The sequence below is a fragment of the Nematolebias whitei genome, chromosome 9 (assembly GCF_014905685.2).
Source record: "Nematolebias whitei isolate Nwh7 chromosome 9, NemWhi1, whole genome shotgun sequence".
Taxonomy (NCBI): domain Eukaryota; kingdom Metazoa; phylum Chordata; class Actinopteri; order Cyprinodontiformes; family Rivulidae; genus Nematolebias; species Nematolebias whitei.
The window spans coordinates 16,981,060-17,004,159 of NC_056506.1; the positions used below are offsets into that span (position 1 = coordinate 16,981,060).

Below are 23,100 nucleotides of genomic sequence, written 5' to 3' on the forward strand. Positions count from 1 at the left end.
CGGTGCCCGGCCTCTCCTCCGGTGCCCGGCCTCTCCTCCGGTGCCCACCCTCTCCTCCAGTGCCCACCCTCTCCTCCGGTGCCCACCCTCTCCTCCGGTGCCCGGCCTCTCCTCCGGTGCCCGGCCTCTCCTCCGGTGCCCGGCCTCTCCTCCGGTGCCCATCCACTCCTCCGGTGCCCACCCTCTCCTCCGGTGCCCACCCTCTCCTCCGGTGCCCGGCCTCTCCTCCGGTGCCCACCCTCTCCTCCGGTGCCCGCCCTCTCCTCTGGTGCCCGCCCTCTCCCTCGTCGACTGTCATGTTGAACTGGTTCAAAACACCAAAGTCCATGCTCAATAATCACGGTATACAATCCAACAATTTTCAGTCTGGCCTTCTGGACGATTTCTTTTTTTTCTTTGTGCTGAGACGTTCCGTCCTCCATCCAGAAGGCTTCATCAATCTGAAGACTTTTCCACTATGGAATAAGCTGTTGGTGGAGAAGCAGTTTTGTTTGGTTTTTCCTTAGACTGATGAAGCCTTCTGGATGGAGGGTGAAATGTCTTAGCACAAAAAAAGAAACCGTCCGGATGACCTGACTGAAAATTGTTGCACTTAAGGCTGTTTGTGACTTTGATGGTCTTTGGAAATTTACTTTATTTTATCCATCCATCCTTCCATCCATTATATTTACCTGTTCCTTCCTTTTTGGGTTGCGGGGGTCACTGGTGCCCATGTCCAGCCATCACTCTGCAAGAGGTGAGGTCTCCAGTCCATCACAGGGACACACAGAGACAAATGAGACAAACAATCATTCACTCTCTCACTCACACCTAGAGACAATTTAGAGTTACCAATCAGCCTAACATGCATGTTTTTGGTCTGTGGGAGGAAACCAGAGTACCTGGAGAAACCCCACGCATGGACGGAGAGAACATGCAAACTCCACCCAGACAGGCCCCCGGACGGGATTTGAACCAGAGTAACCTGCTCACTGAGAGGCAGCAGCTCTAGCAACTGTACAAAAGTGCTGCCGTACTTTACTTTAATTAAAATTATTTTACTGTGTTTAACATTTTGACCCAAAAAAAGTGTTTTTGATTGCTGTAGGTAAAGTATTAAAAACAGCATAAAGCCAATAATTTCTTCCAGCTTCCAGAAAAATGCTTTGTGTTTAAAAAAAAAAAAAAAAAGTAAAACCATCTTGAATGAAATATGAAAATACTCCATATTTTATTCTTCTACTTATTGCCTTATTATTTTGTTGAATCTCTAAATTGAATTCATCCATCCATCCATCCATCCATTTTCTTTACCTGCTTATTCCATTTTGGGTCACGGGGGTCGCTGGTGCCCATGTCCAGCAATCACTGTGCGAGGTAAATTGAATTCAATTTAGTTTATTTATATAGTACCAATTCATAATTAAAGCCAAGACAAGGCACCACATAAAATATTTTGCCAAGAAAAAGTAGATTTGCTGGTTTTGTCCAGTATGTCTTTAAGGCAGCGTGTGTTTTCTGCAGACATCATGTCAGGGTTGTCTTGATTTGAGGTGCATATTTAAAGGACAGCAACTACATATTCTACTTCCTGTTGTACAACTGAGGTTCTTACTTTGTAGTTGTAGCTACAATTTCCTTAGGATTTTGTAGGTTTGCCATAACAGTTTATGTTTCAAAAAGACAAAAAACATGTGATGCAGATGTTCTGCACATTAATGATCTAAACTCTCTTGAAGAAGTTATTTATAAAGAATGACTTTAAAGAATAAATACCAGTAAGTCTGGCTCCTAAAATTATACTTTTTCTATCACCACCAGGTAAATTTCATTTCTGACAAGGTTTTTATGGACTAACCATGAAAGTGTGTTGAACAAGTTCAACAATGTAGAAACTTACTAAAACTAAAGAAATGACATTTTCTGCAGAAATGCAATTTAAATACTGAATGGCAGCTGTAATTTGCTGAAAAAGCTAAATCTGAATTGGCAAAGCTTAAATAAAAAAAGGCTGAAACCTTGCTTAAAAAATAAAAGGAACAAAACCCTAGCTAAAAGAAACAATTGCTGGCTAAAAGTCTAAAGTAAAAGAAGATAAAAGTTAACTAAAAACAAAATGTTACAAAATGTTGAGCTTGGCCATGATGTAACATTTGTCTGAGCTTGTGGAGCTTCCTCCAGTTAATTCGGTGAAGCATTTGTAACAGAACATTCTCTTATTTGATCATACCAACATGCGCTGTGATACAAAAACATTATACAGATCTTACAGAATGGCCTTCCTGTCTCATGGCTTTGTAAATGAAGTAGGGCAGTCAAAGCAGAGAAGCCTAACCAAAGGATTGAGTTTAAATAGAGTGTAAAGGAGACACTGAAGTGAAGGTTTCCCCCATTTCTTGGTTCACGTTTCTGTAACTAAATGATTTGCAGAGTATATTAATAGTTGTGATCATTTATCCAACAGATACTTTAGAATGATCTGTTTTGTACTGGCTGACAGTTCCACTGGTGCATGAATAATTGTTTCCTCTACACAAATACTGGACTTGTATACTTGTGCTTGATCTTCTGAGGATATTTAGTTGTCCAAAACAGCAAACAAGCATTTATATTGTTTTATTTTATTTAGCTTAATTATGATTGCAAGAATAGTTTTGGACTGACAACTCCTTTGGAGTTTTAAAATTGATGTCAGTGTGACGGTGAGCCCCTTTTTCCAGAACCTTTTTGGCAGAGAGGCAAAGAGATGAAGAACACATCAATTTGCATTTGTATTTCTGTATTTTTTGTTTTCTGTGCTCTGTTTTTTTTTTTTTTTTACTACAGATGTTGTTTGTATGTGAAATATATTTCTTGTTGTGCATCATAGTCTGCAGTTACAGACTGATTTGTTCAGGGGTTGTGCTTTAAAACAGTATTATCTTTTCAAGTTTTTCAATAAGTAATCATTCTTTTGAGTTAAATCTTTTCATGTTTAACACAACTGTAAACGCCTAAAATAACATCTTAACATTTATTCCCAAGTAATCTGTGACCTGGTGCAAATGGTGACCATAATGAAAAGAGAGCAGAAGCAACTCTGTGGTTCTTCATAATGAAACATATTACTAGAACAGAATCAAAACCAGCCAGACTTGGAGAGGTGGAGGTATGTACTTGAAAGAAGAGGAATGAAAGTCAGCCGTAGTAAGACAGAGTACATGTGTGTGAATGAGAGGGAGGAGGTGGAACAGTGAGGCTACAAGGAGCAGAGGTCACAAAGGTGCAGGACTTCAAGGACTTGGGGTTAGAGTTGCATTTGGGCCCAAAAAATGTGATCCAACCCAGCCCCAGCCCGCTTTCATAATTTCCAAACCCCACCTAACCCGATGAATTAACAATAATTACAGGTCCAAACACGGAAAAAAAAAAAAAAAACTACATTTTTATTAACAGTAGGGGACGCGCTGCTGAATTAAAGATGCAGAAGATTCTGAGCCGAGAGGTGTTTGTCCTTTCATGGCTGTAAAAAAGCATTTAAACTCTGTTTCTGCCTGCATTCTTCTGAATTACTGAGGCACGCGTCTGCTTTGAGATCTCACCTGTTTGGGTCGTCGGCCGCGCGACGTCTGAGTGCAGCGGCAGAATGAACGTTTATTTGGACGAGGGGTCGCTGCCTGGCAGTACAGTCCCATCTGAAGCTTAACTGAACATTTGACCTCTTTCAAGGCTGGTCAGCTCGCGGTGAAATGGCTGTGTGCGGCTGGTGGATGTACGGCAGGCCATGTTATCATATAATTGGATCGCGGCTGATCCTGACCTATTTAAAAGCCCAAGACCAGCCCGGCCTGCCCATTAATCACATTATAACAGTCCGGCCCTAATACGGGTCGATCCAGGCCGGGTTTCGGGTTTGGGTTAGAAATGACAGCTCTACTTGGGGTCCACTGTCCAGGAAAATGGGGAATGTGGTAAAGAGGTGAAGAAGAGAGTCCAGGCAAGATGGAGAGGATGGAGAAAAGTTTCAGGAGTGATTTGTGACAAAAGAGTGTCAGCAAAGGTCAAAGGAAAAGTTTACAAGACTGTGGTGAGACCAGTTATGTTGTATGGTCTGGAGACAGAACTGAAAGTAGCAGAAATGAAGATGTTGAGGTTCTCTTTAGGAGTGACAAGGATGGATAAGATCAGGAATGAGATCATCAGAGGTACAGCACAGGTTGAACAACTGGGAGATGAAGTTAGAGAGACCAGACTGAGATGGTTTGGACATGTCCAGAGGAGGGACAGTGGGTATATTGGTAGAAGGATGTTAGAAATGCAGCTGCCAGGAAAAAGAAAGAGGAGATATATGGATGCAGTTAGAGAGGACATGGAGGTAGTTGGAGTGAGGACAGAGGGAAATGGAGAATGATGACTTGCTGTGGCGACCTCTGAATAGGGACAAGCTGAAAGAAGAATAAGAAGATGTAGACTAGAACAGAATCAGTTTCTGAATGTCTTTTCATTCTGCCCAGCCACTTTATTTTCCTTCTTGAAGGGTAGTGGGACGTGGGGTGCCTGTCACCCGTGGTTATTGTCCAAGAGACGAGGTACACCCTGAACAGGTCACCAGTCCACTGCAGGGAGACATAAAGACAAACAAAACAGAAAGACATTCACTCACACTCGTACTTATAGAACAGTTTAGAGGTGAAGGAAACCAGAGTACCTAGAGTAAACCCACACTTGTGCAAGAAGAACCCAGTCTCCCAACAGAAAAGCTGTGGTGAGGTATTGAACCTACAGGTACCAGACTTCTACTGTGAGGCAACAACTTAATTGTTTCACCCATATTTTGCATTTGCCAAGTCCACCCTTTCATTCTGTGGATTGTTGAAGCACCATCAGTAGAAAAAGCTGAAAGTCTTTTGTATCAGTCTCTCCCGTCATTGTGGAGGAAGTCTGGATCACTTTTTCTTACATTTCACTTTCAGCTCATTAAGGTTACCAAGGATTTTACTTTTGCACGACTCATTTAATGTCTCGTCATGCACTTCAGTCTGCGTGGTAAAGCTGTATTCTGGTCTCTTTCTGTACCTCAACTCAGCAATTATGTAAATCATCACACCTCCACCACCGTACTTGACTTTTGTTACGAGTCATTTGTGCTCCCATGTTTGGTTTTCCCCAAACTGCTGTGCATCATGTCCAAAAAACTCCACTTTGGTCTTCTTTGTCCAATGCACACTACCACATTATTTTATAAGAAGAAAAGTCCTTCTCCTGACAGCCCTTCCAAGCAAATCCTACTCAAGTCTTTTTCTGATTGGGGCATGATGAGGCATTTTTCAGTCAGAGCGCTGCACAGTCCATTTTTTACCAAGACTATAGTCACAATGTTTTAAACACCTCTCTTCTTTCAAAACAAACTCATTTATTATGTTGATACGTTTCACATATGCTATATACATTTGAAGTGGTTAAGTTAAATGCCTATTGTTAGAAATTAACATATAAAGAAACTGCTTTTAATTTCATCCATCCATCCATCCATTTTCTTTACCCGCTTATTCCATTTTGGGTCACGGGGGTCGCTGGTGCCCATGTCCAGCAATCACTGTGCGAGGGGCGGGGTACACCCTGGACGGGTCGCAAGTCCATCACAGGGCCACACAGAGACAAACGAGACAAACAACCATTCACTCTCTCACTCACACCTAGGGACAATTTAGAGTTACCAATCAGCCTAACATGCATGTTTTTGGACTGTGGGAGGAAACCGGAGTACCCGGAGAAAACCCACGCATGCACGGAGAGAACATGCAAACTCCACCCAGAAAGGCCCCTGGACCGGGGTTTGAACCAGGGACCTGCTCGCTGAGAGGCAGCAGCTCTACCAGTTGCGCCACCGTGCTGCCCGCTTTTAATTTCTCATAAGAAAATAAGACTTTTCATTGTGAGATGCGCATATCTATGAGTTACACAGCGTTTCATTTAGCGTATTGAACTACTGCATTGACAAAGGGTTTTATGGTTCTCAATTATTTTGTTCTAATATCTAATAGTTTATGTGGACGAATATTGGCAACAGAAAGTACACAAGTCATCCACATTTCATTCATTATTATTGTTTTTTTTTCTTCATATTGTCAGTTTTTGTCAGTTAGAACCTGCCATGAGTTTATCTGCACTCAGTGGCATCAAAACAATGGAACATCCATCCATCCATCCTTCAGCAGGAAAAACAAACAGAGATCCTCAGATACAGTATCTCTCCCCAATAACCTCCTCCAGCAAGTCTGTTCAAACCACCTCTTTTAAAAAAACATCTAGTGGGTGTTTGTGGGTGAGTCCAGCCACTTTGCAAAAAAAAGCTCATTCCAACCACCTATACTCACTGGTTCATTCTTTGGATCATTACACATAGCTCATGACTCTAGGTGAGTGTTGGGATGTAGCTCAGTTAGCAAATTGACATCTTTACCTTTTGGCTAGGCTCACTGCAAACGTTGTTCCCATAAGCCATCATCAGTTTATCGCTCCTTGTTGACAAGACACCAAGGTATCTGAACTCCTGCACTTGGGCCAGTGGCAGTTTGTAAACCTGAGTTACAGTGTGATTGTTTCCATTTGAGGATTATGACCTCAGTCTTTGAGGTGTTGATCTTCATAATAATTGCATCCTACTTTGGCTGCAAATTACTCCAGTTCCAGCTGGATGCTGTGGTTTGATAAGGCCAATGGGACAACACCATCTACAAAAAGCAGTGATGCAGTCCAAAGCCTTCTAACTGGAGACCTTCTTCCCCTTAGTTTCATCCAGAATTGAGTGACAAAGAGCAGCCTTGGAAGAGTCTAACAATGACTGTGCATGAGTCTGACTCTGACATTTCAAACCATTTTATTACTGCAGTTGTACAATGACCAAATAGACCTTAAGGGATCCTGAATTGCCCTAACCCCAAAATTTCCCATACAGGACTCCACAATAGACAAGTTCAACAGCCTTCTTGTCAATTAAAAATAATTTGACAAACTTGTATGCAGGCTCAAATATTCTAAAGTTTTGGCACCACAGAGTTTTAAACTAGTTCGATGACCAGCTACACTAATAGCACAGCCCCCTCCCCCCTCTCCGGTCCCTGCCTCTACTTCCACAACAGAAGGTATATCATTCAGGTTGAGGGGAACCTGAAAATATTATTTCAACCACCTGCAACAGCACACTTACTGTAAACTGGTTTGGTAAAGCATTGCTTCTTCCTTCTGAGGTGCCTGACAATTTGCCAGAATAACTTTCAGACTGGGCCAGACATCCTGCTTCTTAGCTTCATCAATCCTTTCTGAGCTGTGGTCTGCCAGTACTTCCCAGCTGCTTGTTAACCAGCAAGGTCAGGGGGAATGGATTTCTTCTTTACTCAGACTTTCATCGTTTTTAATTTACTGTCCCCTGTTGCACAGTGAAGAGGGGAAATTGAAAATACCCTCTGTCCTTTCGTCCATCCATGCATGTTGTGACTATGATAACTTGAAAAATAAGTGCGATACCGACTTCCTACATCTAAGAAACTAAGAAAGTTTCATTTTGAAAATTGGGTTTCCACATTAAAATTCAAGATGGCTGCCACCATGACTGTCTGTGTTGAGTATGATTACTTGAGAAACAAAAGAGGTACCAACTTCCGTTTTAGTGTGTAAGCTACATTACATTTAAGTGTAAGAAAGGTCCCTAACAAAAATTGGGTTGCCAAGTTAAAAGCCAAGATGTCCACCAGTATATAATGACCACTGTCACTGCCCAAACTGTTACGGAAACACGATCTGTAGTGTCAGCTCATTTGTGCATGTGCTAAAAGAAATACTTCCAAGTTGCATGGATCGCCATTGTTTATGAGTAAGAATTGTCCTAATTTACTTAGAAAAGATCCCTTTGCAAAAAATTAGAATATCATGGAAAAGTTGTTTAACTTCCATAATTCAGTTCAAAAAGTTAATATTTAATAGATGATAGATTCAGGGCCCAAAGTGTAAACAAATTCAACTATTTATTTATTTATTTTTACATAATTTGGGCTTCCAGCTCATGAAACCCACAACAACATACTGTGAAGACATCAGCCCACACTACTTCTCAGTTTTTGCAGGAAAAAAAGAAAGAAATTAGGATCACATCAAATCAATCAACATATGGTACTTTCAAAACGATATGTCAATCTTCAATACTTTGAATCCCTTTGCCTTAATCACTGCCTGGATGTGACGTGGCATTGAGGCAATCAGCCTGTGGCATTGACTGGGAGTTATGGAAGCACAGATTTCCTTGATGCTTGCTGTCAGCTCTTCTTTGTTGTTGGGTCTGGTGCCCCTCATTTTCCTCTTGAGAATACTCCATAGATTCTCAATGGGTTTAGGTCCGGCGAGTTGGCTGGCCAGTCAAGCACTGTGGCATGGACATCAAACCATGTTTTGGTGCTTCTGGCGACATGGGCAGGTTCCAGGTCCTGCTGGAAGATGAAATCTGCATCTGCATACAGATCCTCAGCAGAAGGAATCATGAAGTCCTCTAAAACATTCTGGTAGACTGTTGTGGTGACCTTGGGTTTAAGAAAGCAGAGTTTACCAACACCTGCACCGGACATTGCACCCCACATCATGACTGACTGTGGATATTTCACACTGGACCTCAAGCAGTATGGGTTCTGTTCCTCACCCTTCTTCCTCTACACCCTTGGACCTTGATTTCTAAATGAAAGACACACTTTATTTCATTGGAAAAGAGGACTGAGGAACGCGACAGTTGTAGCCCATCTGAATGTGGTGATTTTTGAAGCTGTGACTCCCGCCTCATTCCACTCTTTCTAGATCTCTGCCAAATTCTGGAATCTTCTCTGTTTGATGATCCACTGAAGCCCATGGTCATCTCTTTTGCTGGTGCATCTTCTCCTGCCACATTTTGCCCTTCCACTAGACTTTCCATTGATGTGTTTGGACACAGCACTCTGTGAACAGCCAGCCTCCTCAGCTATGAACTTCTGTAGCTTACCCATCCTATGGAGGGCATCAATGATGGTCTTCTGACCAGTTGTTGTCTGCAGTTTTCCCCATATTGAATCGAACTGAGACAAATGAACCAAACTGAAGCAATTTAATGACACCTGGTGAAACTTGTGCAGGTGCTTTGAGTTTCGTAGATGATTATTGTGTCACACTCAGTTTAAAACATTCATGCCCTGCAACACCTGGGCTGATTTCTCCACAGTATTCTTATTTTGCGAAATCCTGTTTACGTGGGTTTCATGAGCTGGAAGATCAAATTATGTAAAAATAAACAAATAAATACTTGAAATCATTTATCTTGCTCTATCGCCGTCGATCTTCATGTATTTAATTTACTCCACTCGTATTTCTATTAAAATCAATGGTTGAGATGATATGTGACGCATTAGACCTGACCCCCAGCCTGGGTTGAATGAGAAAACCCTGCAAGATACAGAATGATGTATTTCCATGATGAAACAGCGCCACTCAGTGGTGAAGCTGCGTATCATTTTAATCATGACGTATGTCAATGATTTTAATGGAAATACAAGTGGCGTCAATTAGCAACATGAAGATTGGCGAGAAAGAGCACATCCCTTTCTAAGTAAATTAAGACAGTTCTTATTCATAAACGGAATCATAACATTGTCTAGGAAAATTAATCAATTTATAGAAAGATATATTTTAATTAATATTAATACATATGGTATGTTTCATAAATATATTTTATTAATATCAAGTAATTAATTCCAGTATATTTTCCTTAATCTAGCATATTCAACAGCAATCTGTGCAACCCAGAAGTATTCCTTGTAGCGCATGCGCAAAATGAGCAACGCTATGGATCGTGCTTCCGTAACAGATCGGACAGTGACCCTATCATTTGAGGAAACTCTACTTCCTAGTTGTTAGGAAAGTGGATGAGGGGTGGGGATTACTCAATGTTGGGCCAGGCCACCATTGCCCACCCTCTGCACCTGGTTGTAGATAAATTGCTCCCTCTACTCACCAGGATCTGTCACTCTGGGCCTTCGGACAAGCAAAACCCAATACAATAAACTATCTCTGTCCTTTTACACAGTGTAACCTGTACCCACTTGAATATCTTGCACCAACAAACGTTAACATTAACCTGCATTCCCTGCTCACTTCTAATGCAGAAAAACGCTCTACAACCATTCACCCTTCAAATCACTCGATGACGGAGGACATCAGGGCTACCACCTTGATTGACCGTAATTTGAACAGACTGTTAATGAAGACTATTATTGTTTTGTTTTTGGTTAGCTTTTATTAATATTTTGTATATTTGTGTATTCAGAACAGATGTAGATCAAAGTGTCTTCTCAACGTTTCAAATCTTGTTTTAATATAGTTTTTCATATGACACTGGCAAAATAACAATCTGGGGAAACGATCAGAGAACAATGTTTGCTGTGAATGTCAGTGAGATTATCTTGTAAATTATTTACAGTTAACCAAGAATTGACATCTGGAGAAAAATTGATGTGGACAAACATGTTTCAGAGCGTCTTTCTCCCTGGATGTCTGTATGAGTCACAGCAACAACACTTCTCTTTCCCAGTTACCTTCACAGCAGCAGTAGAAAAAACGTCATATTCTCAGACGCTCGTTGTGTTTACATCTAATCAGAAAAGTGGTGGACAGTTTTCTCTGGGTCACTGAGAGAAAACCACTAATGATCGGTTACAGTAAATTAACTGTTTTAGATTTACAGTAACGCTAACTGTGGGGGGTCAACTCTTGACATCATGTTCACGTTGTCCTATAATAGGTTGAAAGTGGTGCCAGCTCTTCTTCATACTATCCCAAAACTTACATCAGTATATTGAGAGCTTTAAAAAAGACTTTAGAGCAACTCTGCATGTAGCCTCTGTCTCTTTTTCCTTACTGCTGTCCTCTGCTCTTTTTCAAAGAGGAGAAATTGCCTCAAACACTGTTAGATAATAAAAGAGAAAGCCATAATATCTTTAGCACTTTACCATGTTTATGGGTTATATTTACAACAGAAAGGATTACAGTGTATCACGTTGTTCACTGCACTGAACATGCAGCACATTTCTGCCTCCACTGAAGACATGACTCATTCTCTGCACGCTTTGATGACAAGATGAATGAAGTTAACATACTAGTCATTTCTAATTACAACATTTAGCCATCTGATCAAGTATGGCCCCCTGGCAGCTGTCAAAGAGCAGCTGGTAAAGTGCTGGGATGCAGGTAAAAGAAGCAGGGGTGTCAAGTTCACTGAGCCTCTGTCTTTGTTAGCTGTCCAATCTTGAATTCACAGTTTACAAATGAAAGCCAAACCACAGCGACGTTCAGTCTCCTTTACTGCAGTGTTAGTCAGAGGAGGATTTCATCTTGAACTGAACCTCAGGTCTTCCCCTCGCACTCCTGCTCTCAATATACTGGATTTGAAGCATGCAGGATGGAGACATCTTTATATTCCTGCATGGTACTGTACTGACTGCTTCTCTGCATGTCATTTTAAGAGCTTGAATCCCACAGATTAGACACTTTCGTGGCATAAAATGCTTACAGCAGTTTCTTCCCCCTGATGTTAAGCATGGATATAAACACGAGGAGTTGGAGCTTGGAGCACTGCAGAAGGCATGAGTAGATGGTTTGTAATATTTTGTTACAATGGACTGTCTTGGAGGAGAAAATCAATTTGGAAAGAAAAGTTGTCCCCTCTGTTGTGCATGTGCAGTAAATTGATGGATCTTTTAGAGACCTGTTGGGTCTCTGCTAATCTGTTCTACGTCACTGGAAATTTAGCACCGTCCAAACCAGACTCCCCTTAAGAAAAGCTTGGATAAATTCCCAAGAATTTGAACGTGTGCTTCTGCAGTCTTTACACTTTAATGCAAATAAATGCTTTCACTAATCAATATTTAAATGGATTATTTTGAGCTCCTCCTAGACAGCCCATTGAAAACAGTCAGGCAGGTTGAATGAGGGTGGGTGGATGAGGCAGGATTGCCTCAACTGTGGGCTGTTGTTTGACCACAAAAGATGTGGGAAAGTCTTCCGCAATCTGACATTTTATTCTTTTTTCTCTGGATTTCTTTTATTTAATAGAACGTTTTTATTTTTATTTATTTCGCTGGCCTGTGAGCTGACATATCAAGCATGGCTGTCAGCTGTTTTCAGCTAACAACACTTCTGAAGCGACGACTTGCATTGCCGAACCTTTTCTTGGAGCAGCGTTAACTCTGTGCTGGAAGACTTGAAGCAAACTGCTGGTTTGATTCAGCAGTTTAGTCATTTTGGACGCAGTGACATCCATTGAACTGACCTGTGACACTCTGTGCAGTCATTTAGTAACAAGCTCCACTTTTTATCATTTGAACAATCTTTTCTTTTATTTATTTTTTTCACCGATACTGAGTAAAATCAGTGGGTGATTTGTGTCTGAACATGCTTTTTGAATTAGCTTCTCGTTGCTCCGCTCGTCAAAAACAAATTATTCAAGGAAAAAAATGTCATCAGATTTTTCAGTTGTTTTTTTTGTTTTTAAATCAATCACCATTTTATACAAACCAAAAAAGGTGGATTTTTTTTATGTCTTCATGTCTGTTTTTTAGTCCAAGAACCATATTTTTCTACTACTACTAATACTACAATAAAGAAGTGTTAATATTAAAAATGTAAAACACCTGCATGAATTTTGCATTTCAAACTAAATTTGATACGTTTTAGCTACCGTGCCAAAGTTTTACATGTTAGGTATGTCACCTGGCATCGTAGTTCCTTTCTTTCGATCATCAACGCCCACCATCAGCCCTGTTTGCTTCACACAGCAGCACATTCAGCATGCTCACACACTGTGACAACCTGCTCTGAGCTCGTCTCTTACCTGTGCTTTTCTTTATTGTTTCAGGTATCATGACAAACAGGAAGTAACCAGTAACTTCCTGGGAGCCATGTGGCTCATTTCGATTACCTTCCTTTCTATTGGCTACGGTGACATGGTACCACACACGTACTGTGGGAAAGGCGTGTGTCTTCTTACAGGGATCATGGTAGGTTACATGTGGTTTTGCTTAGATAAATGCATCATGGGAAATCAGCTAAACCTGATAAGTAATAAATGTGTAATCAACACAACTATCAAGAGTCAGATTTTGCAACCAAACATTGAATTTTATTTGTATGTTCAGAAAGCTCTTGCTCCTACTCTGTTTGTACAGATCTCCTTGCAGAGCCCAAATAGTTGTTGTTTTGCTCCAAAAGAAAAAAGAAAAACAGTATTGTGTTGGTATTTTTGTTGATTTAAAAAAAGCATTCGATACTATTGACCACACTATTCTCCTTGAAAAATTAAATAAATATGGTATAAGAGGACCAGCATTACACTGGGTATCTAGCTATTTGAAAGATAGGAAACAGTTTGTACAAATAAATGGTGTAAGATCTGACCTCTGCAATATCACTTGTGGAGTTCCTCAAGGCTCTGTACTTGGACCAAAGTTATTTATTTTATAAGTGAATGACTTGGTGAATGTATCAGGACTCCTCAAATGTGTCCTTTTTGCAGGTGACACCACATTTTTTTGTTTGGGTAAAAATATAAAACGGATGTTGGAATTGATGAAGACAGAATTTGATTAAATACAAACTTGGTTTAAACTTAATAAATTATCATTAAATTTAGATAAAATTAAATACATGATATTTAGTAACAAAAAGAGAACTGTTGACGATCCATTTAAAATTGAGGGTGTTGAGATTTGTAGAGTTAATGAGATGAAATTTTTGGGTGTAATCATTGATGAACAGCTAACATGGAAAAATCACATCAATTCTGTAAGAACAAAAATATCTAAATCTATTGCAGTACTATACAAAGTCAGGGAATTATTAAATGATAAAGCTCTGTACATGTTGTATAACACAATCATTGTTCCACATTTAATCTATTGCATTGATGTTTGGGGGAAAGCGTGTAAAACATTTACAAAACCTATTTTTATTTTACAGAAAAGAGCTGTAAGAATTATCACCAGAAAGCATTACAGTCACCCATCAAGCACATTATTTTATCAACTGAACTTATTGAAGTTCCATGATCTAGTAGATTACAGTATTTTATCAGTTATGTATAGGGCTCAAAATAACACATTACCATTAAATATCCAAAGACATTTTGTTAAAAGACAAAGTTGTTATAATCTTAAGGGGATAGAGATATTTGTCAAACCAAATTCAGAACTAGTCTGAAGGGAAGGTCTACCTCAATCCAAGGAGTTGGATTGTGGAATGGTCTAGAGAGTGATGTGAAAAATGTCAAGTCAATGTGTACATTTAAGAAAAAGATCAAAGCTGGATTGTTAAAAAAAATATATGAACTAGCTTAGTGTGTCTTTTGTATTAGAATTAGAAAAATTAAAAAGAGTTATTCATTTTGTTCTGTTACTTGAAGATTATTATGTCTGAAATAATTGTTTGAAAAAAGGGGCAGATATAATAAGATTTTTTCTTCTTTCTGCTGCCTTTCATTTTAAATCTTTTATATCCTTTTTTATATTGTTATGGAATTGTTTTTTTTTTTTTTTTTTTTTAATGAATAAACTTTATACCATACCATACCATACTTTATACCATACCAAAGAGACTTGAATAGTTTATATTATCAGAAATATTTAGGTCAAGTGAAACCTATTAAAATGAAGTTACTGGCTGAACAAATGTGCTTTTTATTTATTGGTTGTCAGCCTAATTTGTTAATAATTTGAAACTAATTTCTATAACATTATCCAGCCATCCATTATCTTTATCTGCTTCTTCTTTTTTGGATGTGGGGGGTTGTGGAGGTCACTGGTGCCCACATCCAGCAGTCACAGTCCGAGAGGCAGGGGACACCCTGGACAGGTTGCAAGTTATGACTACTAAAAAGTGAAGTGGATAAACATCAAGCTTTTTTAATGCAGTGCTTCAGTCAAATTGTGACAAAAGACGTGGAAAAATATTGGATCTTGGGCATGGGCAGCCAAGCCTAGCTGTGGGGAAGAAAAGGTTGGCCTACAGTGAAAATACAACTGAAGTACTGAAATGCTGAACTGTTAATACCTGTAGTAGAACGGTGTCAGCAGTAGCAGCTCCTGAACGCAAACATTAGCTGGGCAGATATTGACTTTAACCCTTGAATCTACAAGCACACTGACGTTTGATCAACCAAAAACACTCTGTTCCAATAATTTAAACAGGCAGGAGATTTTTCCTTCTGAAACAGGCATTTATTTTTATTTTACCTGTGTAAAATAGAACAGATTAATATGTACATTGGTACAGAGTAGTATTTACAGTATACACTACTTAGAGACAGGTCAACTTTTCTTCTGCCAAGTGGCACACAGAGAAACACAATTCAATTCATCTAAAAAAGTTAAGTCTGGTCTTCTGGACATTCAAAAAAACAAAACAAAACAAAAAAAGTAGAAACGTTTTGTCTTTCATCCAAAAGACTTCTTCAGTCTGAGGCGCAGTTTTCAGTTCAGTCATAAATAGCACCTTCTCAGAGTGGATCAACCAGTTTGCTGCTGACAACCAAAACCAGCTGATCACATGATCACAATTCAATTCAGTTTACATCCATCCATCCATCCATCCATCCATACAAACATGCAAAACATACATCCATTCAAACATACATCCATTCAAACATCCATCCATCCATCCATCCATACAAACATACATTCATACAAACATCCATCCATACAAACATACATTCATACAAACATCCATCCATCCATCCATCCATCCATCCATCCATACAAACATACATTCATACAAACATCCATCCATACATCCATCCATCCATCCATACAAACATACATCCATACAAACATACATCCATACAAACATACAAACATACATCCATTCATTCATACATCCATACATACATACATACATACATACATACATACATACATACATACATACATACATACATACATACATATAAAACAAACGCAGAGAAAATGAATAAATTTAAATTACTCAACTATAAAAGCTTACAAGAAATTATAAATCAATTAAGCTCCTCCACTTTAAGAAAGTTCTGCCTGTCATTGCATCTGGTCTGATTCAAATAGTAAACTCATCCCTCTCATCAGATGTTTTCCCCCAGGCTATAAAAACAGCAGTTATCAAACCACTGAATAAAAAAAAGAACAGTCTGGACAAATCACAGAATTACAGGCGAATCTCCAACCTTCCATTCATTTTCTTCTGGTTCTGGTCTGCTTTGAATCCCCAAAACCAGAACCAAACATGGAGAAGCAGCATTCAGCTTCTATGCACCACAAATCTGGAACAAACTTCCAGACAACTGCAAAACAACTGAAACACTGAGTTTCTTAAAATCAAGGCTAAAAACGCACCTGTTAAGAGTTGCTTTTGAACTATAATAAATGGAACATTGATCAACATACTTGATGGCACTCAACAAAATGTAATGTTTGTTACTGGTTTCTCAATTGGCGATTATATGTTGTTGTTCTGACTTTTAATTTTGCTTTTATGATGTAAAGCACTTTGAACTGCTTTGTTGCTGAAATGTGCCATACAAATAAACTTGAGATATATTGTATATATATATATATATATATATATATATATACCTATTGACAACATTTCTTCTTAAATTTGACAATAATTACTATCCATCAATCCATTATCTTTACCAGCTTCTTCCATTTTCGGTCACGGGTGTCGCCAGTGCCCATGTCCAGCAATCACTGTGCGAGGGGTGGGGAACACCCTGGACAGGTCGCCAGTCCATCACAGGGCCACATAGAAATAAATGAGACAACAACCATTCACTCTCTCACTCACACTTAGGGACTATTTAAAGTTACCAATCAACCTAACATGATGTTTTTGGTCTGTGGGAGGAAACTGGAGTACCCAGAGAAAACCCACACATGCACAGAGAGAACATGCAAACTCCACCCAAAAAAAGACCCCCGGATTAGGATTTGAACCGGTGACCTACTCGCTGAGGGGCAGCGGCTCTACAAGTTGTGCCACCGTGCTGCCACAATAATTACTAATTATTGTTAAATTTTAAACAACAACAGAAGTCTGTTGGAGTCAGCCTCCCCACCATCACAGACATCTACACCTCCAGATGCAGGAAGAGGGCCACCTGCATCATGAAGGACCTCACTCACTCAGCACACACACTTTTTGCCCCGCTCCACTCAGGAAGGAGGTTGAGGAGCATTAAGTGTAGAACCACTAGACTGAGGAACAGCTTCTACCCTGAGGCTGTTAGACTCATGAATCTCTAACCAGAATAATCACTGTGAAAAAACACATCATGTTGCTGCTGATCTGTTTCATGTTGCTGCTGATCTGTTTCATGTTGATGTGTTCATGCGTGCTCATCTGCTCACACAGACTCATGTTCGTGCAGCTGCTCAACATAATGTTTTTATGCTACTAGTGCTTAGCATATTTTTAGTTAACGTTTTTCTTAGTTCATATCTTTGATCTTATTGCTGTTTTCCTTTTACATTTCATTGTTGGATGTAACTGGTACTGTATACACAATTTCATTCCACCACATGTACCACACGTGGTGCGAATGACAAAGAAAGAAACTCTGACTCTGACATGCGGCTCTTTGGTCCCTCTGCAGCGGCTCTTTCAAGCTTTGACCCAAACTGAAATAAAACTGAATTTTATTGGTTGTTATAACAACTAAATGGGCTAGTTTTAGCAGTTTTCCTGTAATTTCTTTTGAAAATATATGAATACTAGAAACATTACAAGGAGTAAAACATACTCACTTTCACTTTATTCTTTATTTCTTCAAAGTAGGATTCGTAATTTTTCTACAATAACAAAAAACTCACATAAGAATGCATAGTTTATTGTTTTAGTTTTTAGAAACTGGGCAAAAACTATATTATTTCTCCTTCTTTACAAGAATCTCATATTTTATTTTGTCAGTGTAAAAATATCAACAAATGTTAAAAATCATTAGATATTTTTAGTTTTATAAAATCACCCCTAGTGTCCAGAAAAGCGCCCTCCAACCAACCTAAAGTGGTCTGTGGGCCACCAGTTGAGAATCCCAGTTGTAGCAGGTATTGTGGCTCCAGACACGTTTAATTTAGTGAACAAAGAGGCAGAAATGGCTCTTTTGATAGTAAAGGTTGCAGACCCCTGATCATTACTATAGTATTATAAGTTCATAACATAAATAGAATCAAGCACATTTTCTGATTATTCTTAAATATTCCCTTACTATATTAAGGTCTCTCTTGTAAATGAGTCCCCGTGGCTCAATGAGACTTGCCTGCATAAATAAAGGTTGAATGAATGAAACATTCCTAATATTAAAGGTCCTGATATTGCACCTTAGCACATATCATTTCATCATTTCACCATCTCAGTGTACCTTAAATGCTTCAATGTTAACAGGAGCAGCTAGTTACTTTTCATTCAACTTTATTTAGACAGGTTAATCCCATTGAGCCTCGAGGACTCATTTACAAGAGAGACCTGATTTCAACAAAGAATGATGACAACAATGACAACAGACAATCATAAAAGAGGCATACAGATTTTTTATAAACAAATTAAAATAAGATGGTTAAAAAAAGGCAGCACGGTGGCGCAACTGGTAGAGCTGCTGCCTCTCAGCGAACAGGTCCCTGGTTCAAACCCCAGTCCAGGGGCCTTCTGGGTGGAGTTTGCATGTTCTCTCCGTGCATGCGTGGGTTTTCTCCGGGTGCTCCGGTTTCCTCCCACAGACCAAAAACATGCATGTTAGACTGATTGGTAACTCTAAATTGTCCCTAGGTGTGAGTGAGAGAGTGAATGGTTGTTTGTCTCGTTTGTCTCTATGTGGCCCTGTGATGGACTTGCGACCCGTCCAGGGTGTACCCCGCCCCTCGCACAGTGATTGCTGGACATGAGCACCAGCGACCCCTGTGACCCAAAATGGAATAAACGGGTAAAGATAATGGATGGATGGATGGATGGATGGATGGATGGATGGATGGATGGATGGATGGTTAAAAAAAAGAGTAACAAAAACAGCTAGATTCTAAGGCGAATGTAAAAAACTAAAAACAGGAACATGTCTGCATTTGTTCTTGCCAGGAGTCCAACAGATTCTTAAAGCCACTTAGAGAGGTCAAGGTTGAGAGCTTAAAATCTTTTTGTAAGATGTTCCAGGAAACAGGAGCGGAGTAGGAGAAGGCCCTTTTGCCAAGTTCAGTCCGCACTGAGGGAACACTGCAGGTAATAATCTCCTGAGAGCGCACGCTGTAACTGCACTCATGCAGAGACATGTAGGAGGAGATGTATGAAGGCAGCAGACCAAGAAGTGATTTAAAGATGAAAATGTACCAGTGAGAGAGTCTGCGTGAAGTTAATGATGTCCAGTTAACCAGTGAATACAGGGTGCAGTGGTGGGTACGATAATCACAGCCAGTTATGAATATTAGTGCACCATGATAGACAGCATCCAACATCTGCAGGGTTCTTGTAGGAGCGTTCATGTAAATAATATCACCAAAATCAATTGAGGGAAGGAAAGTCACAGATACAAGGCGTTTGCTAGCTTTCAGAGTTAGACAGGATCTGTATATGAAAAAGAAACCCAGTTTAACTTTCAGTTTCTTTACTAGGTTTTCCATGTGGAGCTTAAAAGAGAGATGCAAGTCGACCAAGATATCCAAATATTTATAGGAATCAACAAACTCAATAGGGACACCATTTGAGGATAAAATCAGATGAAGAACTGTTGGGACGGACGTCCTGTTTGAAAAAACATCCCTTTGGTTTTATCGGCATTTAGGACAAGTTTGAGGTGGAACAATTCTGACAGAATTATGTAAAATGCAGATTGCAAAAGCTGGAAAGCCTTAGCAACTGTTTTAGCCAACAATAAACAACAGTGTCATCAGCATAGAAATGTATGGATGTATCAAGGATGCTCTGACCTACGTTACCTATGTTGATTGTAAAGAGGGTGCATCCTAAGATTGAGCCTTGTGGTACAACATTTTTGACTGTTAAATAACTGGAGGAAGTACCATTATCTTGAACACATTGCCTCCGATCTGAAAAATAGAGAACCAACCAATGATGTGATCTGAGAAACCAATTTCTGAGAGCTTATGACACAAGATGTTATGATCCACAGTGTCAAAATACTGCATACTTACTGTATATATAATGCTTGCAAGAGGCTTATTTTCATTCTTCAGATCAGTACAAATGCAGGTGTTCAGAACACCATCAGTGACATTTAGTATATAAAATTATTAATGTCTGATAATTATTTTTTCTATAGGCACATTCAAATAAATGCAGCAATCATATAGTTCAATACAATAACCTGGAGGCTAGTGTTAGCATGCTAACTCCAGAAACAAGCAAATAAACAAACTCACCAGTTCTAACTTTTAGAATACAGTCAGCTGAAGGTTTTCTCACAAACAGAGACTTCTAAAAGTTGTGAGGCATATCAGTCAGAAATGGCAAATAGTCATTAGATAAAGGGTTTTCAATGGCTTAAAGCCTGCCTGGTTGCAAGTGTTACTGCACGAACGGAAGAACAATCAATCGGTAACATTCGCGTTTTTCCGTGCCCCCGGGCGCAGATATCGGCACCCAGAATCTTCCTATCTCTTGTAAAGATGAGGCACTAGTGCGCATGTTCAATTTTTAACGATAGTTTATGAGCAAAGATACGTGAGCCACCAGGGGCCAGAAATACATAACCAATCAGACAACGTTTTTGAAAGAAACAACTTAACTCATCATTAACTATAAAATATTTATCTTACACAACTAAAAAAATGTTAATTTATTTTGAAATATTTTAATTTTATTATTTCATTTTTCTTTAATTATTTTAAGTCTTCAATGTAAAATGGTGAGCAGCTCCAGTGGGTGGGCGGCACTCTGGCGTCCTCTATTGGGCAGCCACACTTGACCAAATCACAACAGAAGCCATTTCAGGGCACTGAACAGAAACATTCACATACAGTACTTACAACAGCTAATTAGTAAAAGTTCTCTATTCAAGGAAGGAAGCCAGCAGATTTGTTGAATCTTCACTTCGTCACAGTCTCCCATCCTGAGCAAGCACAAAGGAGACAGTGGAAAGGAAAAACTCCCTTTTAACAGGAAGAAAACTCCAGCAGAACCAGGCTCAGGACAAGCGGCCGTCTGCTTCGACTAGCTGCGTTTGAGAGGAACAGGAAGGAGAGTCAAACAAACGAAGAATGGCAGGTCCAGATGTAGGTGCAGGTGTATCCCCTATTGGAAGAAATACAGCAAACACCTGTTAAGGATAGAAATAATTACAAATACAAGACAGATAGAGTAGAGTAGAGGAAGTAAAGATAGCAGCAGAGTGAAGAAATGTAGTCAGTTTGTCCTCCAGCAGCCTAAGTCCATAACAGCATAACTAAAGGAAAGCTCAGGAAACCCAAGCCAATCTTAACTATAGGATTTATATATAAAAAAAAATAATCAAAAAAGGAAAGACTTAAGCCTAATCTTAAAACTGAACATTGTGTCAGCCTCATGGACAGAAACTTGAAGTTGGTTCCACAAGAGCATAGCATGATAACTGAAAGCTATGCCTTCCATTCTGCTTTTGGAAACTCTAGGAACCACAAGTAAACCAGCAGTCTGAGAGCGAAATACTCCGTTAGGAAAATATGGAACGATAAGATCTGTAATACAAGATGGAGCTAAGTTGTTGAGAACTTTGTAGGTTATAAGTAAAATTTTGAATTCTATTCTGGATTCAGTGAGTTGCAAAAATAACCAAGGAGTTACTTTTTGGGGCTAATTGTGATTTTAGGGTATTGCCCCACCTACCCTAATGAATCAGATGCACCTTGGTGTCAAAACGCAAAGTGCATCACTGTTTCTTGTGTAAGGCCTGCTTCATACAGGATGACAACCCCCTACAATGTGAAAAATCTGCCAGAAAATTGATGGTTCTTGCGGTGTCTTGTTATAGTCTTCTGGTATGTATTAAAAACTCAGTGGACTCCCTACTACATGTAATAGAGAGTGACATGTTCACAATAGTTTTGAGTATAAACAAAACATCCGTAGCAAGGTTGTGGGGTGGGGGGTGTTATTGTGGTGGCAGCATATTTGAGTACTGAATGAGACATGGGGGAATATGGTGGCAGTTGTGGCAGCATAGCTATGGGGTACGGTCTGCACAGCGGGAGTAAATATCCGTCTCAAACATTAAAGTTCAAGTACATGGGAGTTTTGTTGACAAATGATGGTAGGATGTAATGGGAGATGGATTGAAGGCTCAGTGCCTCATTCATAATAACAAGAGTGTTTCTGTGGTCTATTGTGATGAAGAAATAACTCTCAATTTAATAATCTGTCTGCATTCCAACTGTCACCTATGGTCATGAGGTTTAATTCATGACTGAGAGAAGCCATTTCTCTTTGGAATTTTTTGAGGGGGCACATCTAAAAGGAGGAGACCACAGGAGACCCAGATATCAATAAGGGACTGGAGGGATAATGTATTTTCTCTGGCTTGAGAACACCGTGTGATCATGCAAGAGATTTGGAATCTGTCCCTGGGGAGAACAATGTCAGTGATTCCCTCCTGGAACAGTTGTTGTAACAAAACCATGGATAATTGGCAGAAAATGGATGGATGGATGGATGGATGGATGGATGGATGGATGGATGGATGGAGCGGTGAATGGATGGATGGATGGAGCGGTGAATGGATGGAGCAAAGGATGGATGGAGCAATGGACAAACCAACGTACCTGCTCACACCAGGATTTCTTAATTGGGGAAAATTTGAAGCAGGACAGGCCACGTTGGCCTCAGTCTAGGTTACAACCATGACCATGATAAAGTCATAAGAACAGTGCAGACATGATATTCATGATCATAGCACTGAGACACTATGGAGACTTCCAGGGCGTGATCTTCTAACACATGACTGCATAAAAATGTTTAGCAGATATCTATCATGGCAAGTACATAGAGCCTGGTGAGAGTGCAGAACACAGTCGTGATGATGTGGCATATATATATATATATATATATATATATATATATATATATATATAT

General features: G+C 39.6%; 1 protein-coding gene across 2 annotated transcripts in view; it reads left to right on the forward strand.

The window, feature by feature from the left end:
* kcnn1a (potassium intermediate/small conductance calcium-activated channel, subfamily N, member 1a) overlaps positions 1-23,100 on the forward strand; it is a 103,663-nt gene that overhangs the window by 51,423 nt on the left and 29,140 nt on the right. Inside the window, exons 5-6 of one of the 2 annotated variants that reach the window (XM_037682089.1) lie at positions 11,435-11,455; positions 12,884-13,025. In XM_037682089.1, coding sequence (XP_037538017.1) covers positions 11,435-11,455; positions 12,884-13,025 — 163 coding nt within the window. The remainder of the gene's footprint in view (positions 1-11,434; positions 11,456-12,883; positions 13,026-23,100) is intronic. The other variant, XM_037682088.1, reaches the window with a different exon arrangement.